Genomic DNA, 13,138 nt, shown 5'->3' with positions numbered 1-13,138 from the left:
CAATGACGTCACGCGGCTATTTTACATTGCTTAATATCTTTTAAAGTAATAATTTTTTTTACATCGGATTTTCACCAAATCATTTCATATAGTTACAATAATTTAACATTTAAAAATAATTTAAATATTTTTTTTTTTATGTTGTGTGCTCCTTTAATATTTAATTTACAACCAAGTTTCACAGTATTACAATTTGGATAAGGTATTGCATAAACCTTCATTTACTACTTTATCTTTTATTCTAATCTTATCTTTGATTTGGAATTTGGCATTAGAAAATATCAACATTAGAAATACAAATACAAATACAATATAATATATTATTAATTACAGTCAGTAAATATGTAGAGAATTTTTGTTGACAGGGTAACATATTATGTATTATGTATACAATATACATATAGAAATTTAAACTAAAAAATAAATCAATGGCGAGATTTTATCCTAGATCCGTTTATTATACATAATTATGGTATTCCATGCATAGTTTTACCTATTATTTGTAAATTATTATATGTTAACTAAAATATAATTGTAATGGCATTACATATATCTTAATTTATCATATTTATTATTAAAATATAGATACTTATTGAATATATTTCATAAAGACTGTGTTATTTGTAAATATTATTTTAAATTAAATCATTGCTAATATACGAGTCCTAATTTAGATGATGGACAAATATGAGAATATTTTAGTTAATATATTGTTGATTTTTTTATGTATGCACCCAATTTTTAATTTGATGTATTGAATTGTTATACACTTATTATTGTTATCTGCTGTTTGCATTATTAATTAATTTTAAATGTTTTTAGAATTTGTTTGAACACTATGACAATACAAGTTGATAGTCCCAAGGTGTATACTATCCAAGGTGTGCCATTATCAGTCACTGGTATAGCTCAGGTATGTACCTTATTGTAAATAACAATAATTACCTATATATTTTAAAAATTAAAAATTCAAACTATTTCAATTTTATTAAGAAGATTAGAAGTGATCAATAAAATAGAAGTATTATGTATAACATTGTTCTAGTATGTACTACTTGAATGCATTATCTTAGAGCATACAAAAAGACAAAAGTAATGTACTTTTTATTAAAATCTGGGCCCTTTTTGTGAGTTATGACCAAAGAACGTATTTTTAGATTCTTAAAAGTTTAAAATATTGAAAAAACCCTAAATATACCTTAATAATCCTAAAATTGGTAAAATATGCTTTATCTTAGCTTCAAAATTCAAATAATTTAAAAATCTATATACCAGTTAACATGTTATGTAAAATATGTAGTTAAAATTAATAAACTTTATAAGTTTGTAATATTTATATTTATCACCCATCCATTATCATGTAATAATATGCTTAAATTTGAAAATATTTATTGCTCACCTTTTCATTGGTTAATTAATTAAAATATGTTATTATTATGTCCTATAGAAAACATTTAAAACAGTTAAAAAAATTACATAATTGATTAAAATTAAAATAATAAAAAACAATTATCTAATACAAAACTGTAAATTAATAAAATATTATTTTATGATAATGGTAATTTCATTTGTTTAAATATGAAAAAAAAATTCCTATCAACAGTTTATAATAGAGAATAAATCAAACCCTTTGTTTTAAACATTTTATTTATGTGGTTAAAAATCCAATAAGATAAGTTTAAATTATTAAAAATATAAAAATGTTAGTTCAATTTTTTTTAGATATTATTAAAGTAAGATTTTTTGTCATAAGTGTCCTTAAATTATTAATTACTTAAATTTTAAGGTAAAAATACAAGGACAAAATGAAGAAATGCTTTTAACAGCATGTGAGCAGTTTTTGGGGAAACCCAAGCAGGAGATACATGAAATTGCATTGCATACTCTTGAAGGTCATCAACGAGCAATTATGGGCTCTATGACTGTAGAGGTTTGTTTATTTAAAAATATCTATTCATTATATATATAAATAAAATAATATATGAAGTATAAATTAGGTATTTTGCCTAAGTCTTAAATTTTAAATCAAGATTTAAAATAAATTAAAAAATACATTTTTATTGAATCACGTGAGTTCATTGTTAATAAAAGAAATTTTCTTCTTCCCAGTTTTGATTTAGATTGTTTTACTTAAATTCTTTTTTTTCCAATTCCATAAAATTATTTTTATTTTCAAAAGAGGTTGTAATTTTGTTAAGTTTATTATTTACTAACTTTCAACCGCGTGCTCCGCCCATGTGAATAGTTGTTAGTAAATTGTGGGGCTGTTTCGTGGCTCCATAAAACCTGTCTATGTATCTTGCAACTTTTATTTTTTTTATATATAGAGTAATAATTGAGTTGTATGGAGAGTAGTGTAAAACCGTTATCCAGAAAAAATAATTCTGATTGTTCAACTCCTTTTGGGTGTAATATGATGTGGAAGCAATATCTTTTTAAGTGTAAATGTATAGCCATCTCGACCAGTGGTAATGTTAAGAAAAATATAGTAGGTAATCAGCTATTAACTATACAAATAAAAAAACAATAACATAATAAAATACAATAACATAATCAACATAATGTTAGTTCTATATCTTAAAAAGAAAATTATAAGTAATGAATAAAACATTTTCATTACTATTAAGACTATTTTTTTTTTCATAATTCTAAATTAATATATATTAATATTGTCTACATTGTTAATTTAATAATAATAAATTAATTTCAATAAAAAGAATTATTAAGTTATTAATGAGTAATGTTTTATACTCCGGCCTATGTGAGAACATTACCATTTCGCACATGTAGATTAACGGCAGTGACCGTTCTGAGGCATAATTTCCTCCACTTGAGCCGCTATGGTATATGTTATAATATATATAAATTATTTTATTGAGTATTGCCGAACGTACCGAACATTAAAGAACCTTTATCGTTGAGTAGGGGATGTGCCGGATCGGAAGCAACACAGTTATGTTCTCTCGTGAGTCTGAGTATAGTGTAAATTATATTAAGTGTAGGATAATTTACATTCAAGTTATGCTGTTTAATCATTTGAAACGTAGAACTTTTTAAAATGTATAATAATTTAAACATTGTATACTTTAAGAACTGTTCATTTTTATAATTCAAAAATTTTTATAATTTTAGGAAATTTATAAAGATCGTAAAAAGTTTAGTAAACAAGTATTTGAAGTAGCATCTTCAGATTTGGTTAATATGGGTATAACTGTTGTTTCATATACAATAAAAGATATACGAGATGAAGAGGTAAGATATATTTACATTAAACATTTTTAAACTGTTTTAGTCAGCACAGTTGTAGATTTTATTTATTTTGTTTATAATTTGTATACTTTGTTATTGCTGCTCAAAATACAATATTAAAATTTTTATTTTTTTCCGAGGTAAATAATTTTACAGTTCCTATTCAGGCTATTTATGTTTAAAACATATGTCTAATAAACATAATTTAATATTGTAATACCGTTTTGACCATCAATATATTGTATTATTTACCACTTATTACTAGGTCTGATTTTAATGCTCTAATAATGATTTGTTTTTACTTTGTACACTATTTTTATATTTTAGTAAATTAGTTGCATAATTAATTACTATATTTAGGGTTATCTTAGAGCTCTTGGGTTGGCAAGAACTGCGGAAGTAAAACGTGATGCTCGTATCGGAGAAGCTGAGGCAAAAAGAGAAACAACAATTAAAGAAGCAATGGCAGAAGAAGAAAGAATGGCAGCCAAGTATTACGATTTTCATATGGTTATAAAAAACTTGTTACAAAAATATTATTCAATCAATATTGTTTTACAGATTGATCAATGATACAGAAATTGCTAAAGCTCAAAGAGATTTTGAACTTAAAAAAGCAGCATATGATGTAGAAATTCAAACAAAGGTATATTATCAAAAATGTAAATTATAAATATATATTTATTTTGACTTGATGTAAAAAAAAAATTATTTACGTACTCAGAAATTAGTAGTTTAAATAGGTTAAATTGTTTGGTAGTTGATTACATTTTCTTATACCAGTTTTGTTTTATATTGTAAATAAATAGTAATATTTTTAAGGTCAATTGAAATTGTTATGATAGTCAAGATTCTTACCGTTGTATTTAAACAGTTAGTTAAAATTTTTTAACTTTTGTATTCTTTAAGCTGCATTATTCAGCATACATTTCTTGAAACTACCTCAAAGTATTTTAATTAAATTAAAAAATATTTTATGTCAACCAATCGTTAAATCATATATTAAATTAAAAATGTATTATGTAATTCAAAAATAAAAAAATTAAATTGACCAACAATCCTCTTTATAATTACAATTTAATTAATAACATAATATATATGCAAATCGATAACAGATTAAGAGAATTAATTTAGTTAGAAGCTTTTATAATTTCTTCAAAAATTATTAATTTGATGTAACCAGTATGTTTATTCATCATTACAACTAATATTTTTGAAAGACTGAACTATATTTATATTCTAATGTTGACAAAATAATATATTATGTAAAGACAATTAGAAATTGAGTTACATCTAAGAGTATTACAATTAATTGATGAGCAGCCTAAATTTATGCTACCCAAGTAAATGTTGTATAATATGTTTATTATACAGTTAATTTAAGCTATTTGGTACTAAACTGGTATTGTCATGGCAACCTATCTGGTTTAACCTAATAATATATGGACTTAGTAGTAAAGCACTGTGTTCTCTTGATTAAATAAAAATATATATTTGGTTTCCTAATCGTATACTCAAGTATTTAAATATTTTAGAAAGCTGAAGCAGAATTAGCTTTTGAACTTCAAGCTGCAAAAACAAAGCAACGTATAAAAGAGGAACAAATGCAAATTGATGTTGTGGAAAGAACACAACAAATTGCTGTCCAAGAACAAGAAATTCAAAGGCGAGAACGTGAGTTAGAAGCTACTGTAAGAAGACCAGCAGAAGCCGAGAAATTTCGGTAATATAATGTTTGAACTAAAAAAATATTAGTTGCATTATGAACTATTATAAAGAGGTGATTTAAGACTTTGGTGTTGTTTTAGAATTATTTTTGGATAGCAGAACCAATATTGTTTTGTGAGCTTTAATATTATAATGTTTTCCATATGACTATATCTGTGCTGTTAGTTGGATGTAGAGCAGGCAAATTATATCACTTAAAAACTTACACAGTACAATCAAGTTTAGGATCATGTAAAACATGATTATGAATCAATAAGATGATAATATAAATTATTTTCTTTTTGATAATTCAATACACCTTTATGAATTATGAGTAAAAAATAAGGTGCACCGTCATGAGGAGCTCTAGCAGAGTGCACACATATGAAACATAAAAAACTGCACTAGTTATGAATTGATATTCCATATGAAACATAATAATTACAAAGTGCAGTCATATGGAAAACAATGTTAAAGTGGATCTATTTAATAAAATTAAGAACATTATCTGTGTTTGTTTGTTGAATTTGTACAATATTTAAATATGTAAATTATGAGTATATAAAATATTACTATTTAAAAATACTCATGACTTGTGATAATATTTTTATAACTTCAAAATGTTGAAAATAATAATTGGTGGCATCTAACCTTGTTTCACCAATGTGTTAAAATCTGCCACATAGGCATTGGGATATTTTTAATAATTTATTAACATAGATTTGTTTATGAAAATAGACTAGAAAAATTGGCTCAAGCTAACAGAACTCGAATTATATTGGAAGCTGAAGCTGAAGCTGAAACACTCAGGCTTAAAGGAGAAGCAGAATCATTTGCCATCCAAGCAAAAGCCAAAGCTGATGCAGAACAAGCAATGAAAAAAGCAGAAGCATGGAAAGAATACAAAAAAGCTGCTATTATTAATATGGTTCTTGAAGCATTACCAAAGGTGATTTATAAGAGAATATGTATATTCTATAATTGATATCACATAAATGCTTCAATATTATACTCATAAAATTATGTTTATTTTTTTAATTTAATTTTAGCTTGCTGCCGAAGTTGCAGCCCCTTTTGAGAATACCAAAAAGGTTACAATGGTGGCCAGTGGTGATGGGGATGTGGGGGCTGTAAGATTAACAAATGAAATTATTCAAATTGTTAATAAAGTACCTGAAATGGTAACTACTTTAACTGGAGTTAAAATAAATGATGTCATGTAAGTCTTTTGGAATTAAGTAAAACAAAAATATTTAAACTGACATTAATCATGATATGTAAACTATTAATTAAATTTAATCAGTTAATCATTTGAGATAGATTAATTAGACATATCAAACTCTATTAAATATGAACACACATTTAAAACAATATTTGTATATTATATTTTGTATGTAATATATAATTCAATTTCAAAAATAACATCTACCAAAAAATAATTAAAGTAAAGTAAATCAAACAATAGTTTTATAAATTGAACTATTTAAATTATAAACAAAATAATAGATTAATTTATTATACTAGTTTTTAACTTAATTAATTAAAATGTAACCCATGATTATTATATGTATATTTATTTATTTGATCTTGTAACAGGAATATGTAAGAAAATGGGCTGGAAATTCGATCAATTTATTAGTAACATTTTTTTTTTATTTATGCTTATGACCTTAATTGTCTTCCTATGCTCCTCAAGAATTATATTATTTACCCTTTATTATTAATCAATTGCTTTATATCTTACATTATGGTAGGTAGGTTTACCTTTTATATTAATTTTCTTATGTCATTACTTTTTATTTCTATTATTATTAATCATAAACAATTTTACATTATATATTTTTCTTCCAATAAAACATAAAATGTATTTATTTATTACATATAAAGAATATATCTGATGCTTTTTTATTGCTTTCTATAAACTTTTAACAGGTCTTGGTACAAAAAATCTTACAAATTTGTTTTGCTTAAAGCTACTAACAGTGGTTGGGAGTAGCACATTAATTGTAGTGACGCTACTTTGTTTGTAATGATTAACGTAGCGTCGCTACAATACATTTAATGTAGCGATATACTAAATACATTTTTTTTTGGCGGAATAGCTGTAGCGTTGGCGCGCCACAAAAAACAGGAACGTCTCGACCACTGGTTACTAGTGATACCAATTAAACAAGATATAATGCACTAAAATTGTTCATTTATATATACTCAAAATAAAAATATACTTAATATTATTAATTATTTATTGTTTTTTTTTACCTTTTATTTGTTTTATTTAAGTACGTTGATTTAAAGAGTTATTATTCATCTTATTTATATCAACTATGCTTCAATGGGTAGCTCATACGCTGTATCCAATTTTGGTGGTCAATGTAAAATTAAAACACGTGAGTGGTTCTCGACTGGTGTGTAGGGTGTTACTGTGTGTGTATCGCCAAACATTTTTTATTTATATTGTACATGTTCATAATATATTTAATAAATTAATATAATATGTCATTATTATGACGTGGCGTTATGGTGTGATAGTAAAAACCACAGATTAGAAAAATAATTGTGAAGATAGTCTCCTACTCAATTTACAAATAGATTTATAATTATTACTTTTTCAAAAATCCATTAATTGTTTTAAGGGTGTTACCATTTTTATGGATTCTAATCAGGGCGTTGTTTTTAAAAAAAAAAGGTTGATAAGCACAACGCTATAGTTACATAAATTACCCACTAATTTACATTAATATTTTTTTTACATTTAATTTTAAAAGTTAGGTTAGGTCAGGTTATTTTAAACTATTTTTCAATGGTTAGTTAATAATGATTAATGACATAATTAAAACATCTTAAACCATTCAATACTTATTAAAAATTAAAACCAGCTCTGCCTACCTAACTTATTTTGAACAAATAGGTACCCCTTTTGTGGCTACCATCAAAATATTAGGTACCTACCTAGTGTAATAATAATATAATAAATCTAGTATCATAAATACATAATTACATAGTAGGTAGGTACATACTACATCCCTGCTAATGAAAGCGCAAGCTCCAGTCCCTGGTGGTCGAGAGCCAGTTGTTATACGTGGCCTCAGTCTGGGCCACCAAAGTGGCCGACATCACCAGAACCAAGGCAAACCTGATCCGCCCATAGAGGACAGCCGCGCTAAGAGTGATTCGTGCATGCAGCACCAGTGGCGTAGCCAGGATTTTTTTTCGGGAGGTGCTGATCAACTTTTACACTTTTACACATTAAGTACGTACTAGCACAAATAGATAGCTGAAAAGTGTTAATACATATTGTACATTTTTAAATATTTTAAATATAATTTAAGACTTTTTGAGCTACTATCATAGACCATTAAGATAATTTTTAACATTTCGGGGGGGGGGCTGCAGCCCCCTCAGCCCCTCCCCTGGATACGCCACTGTGCAGCACCGTTTCTGACGAGGCTGCCTTGATCCTGGTCGACATGCCGCCGATGGATCTTATTGGTCTAGAAAGGACCAGTTCGTTATTTTCGATCAAGTTCAAAAATACACCCCCTGGATAAAGGATCGGCTAGGAGCTGCAATCAACCCCCGAAATCCAATGCGGACATCAAGCTGTTTCGAACAATACTTGTCAAGAATAACGAGCTGTCCACGCAGCATGCTGGCACTGCCCATCACGCAATGACTCGGCAGAGCACACGATATTTTCATGTCCCAACTAGAGCAGCCACCGCGATAAGCTTGGTGCCCACCTTAGCCACCAGCCTACCACAGACGACCTATCCGACCTCCTGTGTGGACCTCACTTCAACCTCCTCCCCGAGGATCCAGAGGAGAAGACCATGATACTGGCCAACGCGGCGGAATCATTCAGGCTGTTATACAAAATGGTGGAAAACATTTTCCTCCTCAAAGAAACGGAAGAAAGGGCAAGGCGGGCAGTCGGAAGGAGAGAGCCCACACCGAACCCCGACGTTCAACACGATGTAAGAGGAGTTCCCAATGAACCTCCAACCTAGTAAGTCTTCGCCTTATGCAATACTGTCTTTTTAACTTTTTTTTAACTTTTGTTGTGAGCCCCCCGAGCAACGCGCTCCCTGGCAGACATATACTTACCAGCGTTTGCTGAGGAAAGTCTACCAGGTCGTGGGGGTTTAGGCCTGACGCCATTGATATTTAACTACGTTTTATGTTAATAAACGATGGGGGCCGGAGGAGAAGTAATGCTACCGCGGTTCCTCCTTCGTCCCACCATTAACTCGAAAAAAAAGTACATGATTAAGAAATTAGGTACATTGATGTAATATCTTATGATTATTGAATTATCTGCTTTGATGTTTTTTTAAAGTCACAGCACAGTTGTAGTCACTAGTCAGCAGTGCCGTCTGAAGGCATAGGCCCATAGGGCCCGGGCCACCGAAATTTTAAAGGCCCCAAATTCACATAGATTACATTATTTACTGAATATCATAATTTTACATTTTTTTTAATGTTTCTAATATAAATCTCAAACGAGAAAATATTAAAATTAGCGTTGTATCAAAATACAATTTGATTAATTTCTAACTCTGTTAAAAATCCGTGGTAAATCAATAAATACACTGTTTGGATTTTCTCTAATTTACAAAATTTAGAGACAAAAGAAATACAAGTCCATTGTAAAACGTTTGCGGAATTTCATCACGTAGACATTAATGAAAATGAATTAATTTTAGAATGTATACACTTAAAAGCGTATCTATCAGAACTTGATATTTCTGAATTCAGTATTTCTAGTACATACAAATGTTTAAAACAAATAGACTAGAAGAAACATTTCCAAACATAATAATATCTTTCCGATTTTTTTTATAAATAATGATTACCAACTGTAGTGGGGAACGTTCATTTTCTAAGTTAAATTTAATTAAAGAAGAGCTTAGAAGTACCATGAGCCAGAAACGGCTAAACTACTTATCTTTAATGAGTATTGAACATGAACTACTATCTCAAGTTTAGATTATGAAAATGTTATAGAAGACTGTGAATGAAAAAGCTAGGAAGAAACCATTAAAGAGTATTTAATAATTGTCAAATTTATACCAATACATACTATAATAAAGTATAATATTTAATAAATAATATAATGTGTTAAAAATGTATAATGATTATATTATAATTTAGTATTATAGGGCCCCCGAAATATGTTTGGCACGGGGCCCCATAAAACCTTAAGACGGCTCTGCTAGTCTGCAGTATTATTAAAAATATATTATACTGAAAAATATTATTACTTTCAGACATTTTTAATTTTTTAATTTTTACTGTATAAAGTTCAGTAACAATTTGTATAGTATGTACAAAATTTTATTTTTAATAAAAAATAATTCATTTTTGCGCATGGAGCTGGAGAGCCGCAACTTAAGCTGGAGAGAACCTCGTGTGACGTAATAGGTATAAATAATGTATAATACAATATTTTTTCCGGGACATGTTGCATTTCATTTTTAATTACTTAATTAATTACTCAATGCACTGACTGGCGTCCAGGATAGATAAATTAGTTACACGATAACCGTGTGTCCATTTTTTCCCTATTTTAATATTCTAATTCTGATATTGACTACCTATATCTACGACTATACGAATACGCACTCGTGTACGTGATTTTTCTGTCTTACGAAAATTGCGAATTTGTAGCAGAACCATATCTCTGTGTCGTTAGCTTTAATATTTGAGTGATTTAACCTAGGTATTATCGAACTTAAGGGTAAAAACATTATCTAGTTATATTTGTAAGTCAGGTTTTACCATCATTTTTAAGCGAGCTATGACTAGTCATAAGTTACTTATGACTTATGAGTTAAGAGTATCTACCAATGTGGCTATGTATATGTACTTACTGTGTAAAATAGGTACTGTGATTTTAAAATGCTCATTTTATATTTTCATTATCACATTAAAATTTAAAATATCTTAACAAACCATAGACCTTTGTACAATAAATAATAATGGATACACTCTTACCCATAAGTTTGTGTAATTATATCTGTATAATATGATCTAAGAATTTAACCAACTATCTTAAATCGTGGCTCAACATTTTAACCCATGAACTAAGATATACCTAGGTATATCTTAATTCGTGTCCGTGTTTAACCCAAGGTATATTCGTATATTGATACAATATATATATATATCTATCTGCTATCAATAGTCAACCTACACCTCGATTCAACCTAATATTAAGGTACTTAGGTACCTTAGGAACTTAATTATTATCAACGCACAGCACCCACCATAAAAAATCATAGATCTGTCACAACCAACACCACGACTCACTGCCATAGGTGTATTTTATAAGGTTGATGGATTTTGCTCCTGTATTATCATTAAGAGGGCGCCTCGTACGTGTGGTCTCAGTCTTAGAAATGCGTAATATAGGTAGCAAATTTACGTTTAGCGGATCACGTTTAGCTCTGTTAGTTTAAAAATTAGAGTAAATTGACCTATTGGCTATTATGAAACTTAATGGCAAGAGATTATAATTTATATGTGTGGCTGCGATCGTATGTTAGTTTCTTACGATTATTCAGTTTTTAAGTGAGTTATGAGTACCTACCTATTTTTAATTTACTCTATATTACAACTCTATATTATAACTTGCTAAAAAATTGAACTAGCTATCGTAAAAAACCGACATACAAACACAGATAGTATTCTTACCATTAAGTTTCATAATAGACGATTTCACTCTAATTTTTAAACTAACGGAGCTAAACGTGATCTGAGTGTACATTTGCTATGTTACGCACTTGTAAGACAAAGACAACACATGAGGGTGTGACGTCCTCTTAATATAATTTAAGTTTAATTGATTTCGATGTAACAATGTGTATTTTTTAGTGATAGGTACCTACTTTTTATAGTACAACCGTAGCTTAAAAAAACAATTTTCAGTATTTATTGCAGCAGCGTGGCGTGTCACGTGTCGTTTAGGTCTTTATGATGATACGCTACAGAAGACAATATTATTTGCAAATCCGAGTACCTATATACCTATAGGTATATATCTGCGGATAGCACGCTCAAGTCTCAAAAACCTCATATCATCATCTGCTCTGATCCGACCAGCCGAATATTACTCACGTCATCGCTTTGTTATTGAAAACTAATAACCACAAATATAATATTTCCACTTTTATCCTACTCCTTCCACAAAAAAAAAACCTTGTAAGGAGGTAATCACAACAGCTGGACACTTAGGGAAACCGCTGGCGTATTGAATACCTGCCGTCGTATATTATATAGACATATAGTTAAGGTTAATTCTGACTACCTATAGGTAATTCGAAATTATTATTTATTAATTATTAATAATATAGGACAAGTTCAAGTTCAAGTTACAAAGGTATAGATAATATCGTATCCTATCCAGGATTATAAACGATCGTTATACCTAGATAGGTATATATATAATAATATGTAAGTAAATATAAATAACATGCTGGATCCGCGAAAAAATAACTAGGTACGGATATTTAGACCCCGAAAAAATAACACTGCGAAAAAAGAACCTTGGTAAATATAACCCCAAAATTTAAATTAATCTAAATATTTTGAAAATGTCATTTCGTATTGTACATTTGTACCTAAAATGTATAATAGTATAGATACCTACGTAAAAGTTTTAAGTTCCCACGAATAATATTTTTAAATTACAACAAAATAACTAACATTGTGGTAGGTAGGTAGGTATTGTTTTTCGGTTAAACAAGGCAAAGTCAAGTCACTGATAATACTGTAATGATAGCCACTCTTCATAACTAATAGTAATACTAAAAAGAGTGTCATCATCATTCATCATAATCCTTAATATATATATTACTTATATTTATTATAATATTGTATATACAGTCACACTGGTATTTATATTATAAAAGACATATTCTGTGGTCGTATATTCTTATGTCCTTATCTAAATAAACTGTTCCATCGACTCGAACGACACGCGTCGACCATTGACCACTCCCCCTGCTTACTCCCTCAGTGCCTTAGTAGCAATTGTCAGCCGCTAGTCTCACCTGTGAGTCTCATCTCTTTTCCATGAGTCTCACGTGATGAGCTACCTATATAATATGTGTTCAGTCTTCAGTATAATACATTTGTGTCTGAAATAATAAATGTATTTTTTAAATATCTCTATAATATATCA

The 13,138-nt window shown here is 28.7% G+C and overlaps 1 protein-coding gene across 2 annotated transcripts in view; it reads left to right on the top strand.

Annotated features, from left to right (window-relative positions):
* The window catches only part of LOC100160841 (flotillin-1), a 9,732-nt gene extending 2,537 nt beyond the window's left edge, over positions 1 to 7,195 (top strand). For both annotated transcript variants that reach the window (XM_001951681.4, XM_029491133.1), the window contains 9 exons: positions 823 to 913; positions 1,787 to 1,930; positions 3,133 to 3,252; positions 3,610 to 3,740; positions 3,811 to 3,895; positions 4,785 to 4,972; positions 5,695 to 5,905; positions 6,006 to 6,175; positions 6,553 to 7,195. In XM_001951681.4, coding sequence (XP_001951716.2) covers positions 823 to 913; positions 1,787 to 1,930; positions 3,133 to 3,252; positions 3,610 to 3,740; positions 3,811 to 3,895; positions 4,785 to 4,972; positions 5,695 to 5,905; positions 6,006 to 6,175; positions 6,553 to 6,562 — 1,150 coding nt within the window. In that variant the 3' untranslated portion in view covers positions 6,563 to 7,195. The remainder of the gene's footprint in view (positions 1 to 822; positions 914 to 1,786; positions 1,931 to 3,132; positions 3,253 to 3,609; positions 3,741 to 3,810; positions 3,896 to 4,784; positions 4,973 to 5,694; positions 5,906 to 6,005; positions 6,176 to 6,552) is intronic.
* Positions 7,196 to 13,138: the final 5,943 nt, after the last annotated feature.

The sequence above is a fragment of the Acyrthosiphon pisum genome, chromosome A3 (assembly GCF_005508785.2).
Source record: "Acyrthosiphon pisum isolate AL4f chromosome A3, pea_aphid_22Mar2018_4r6ur, whole genome shotgun sequence".
Classification (NCBI taxonomy): domain Eukaryota; kingdom Metazoa; phylum Arthropoda; class Insecta; order Hemiptera; family Aphididae; genus Acyrthosiphon; species Acyrthosiphon pisum.
The sequence above is the reverse complement of the archived record's forward strand: the minus strand, read 5'-3'. Positions and strand labels throughout refer to the sequence as shown.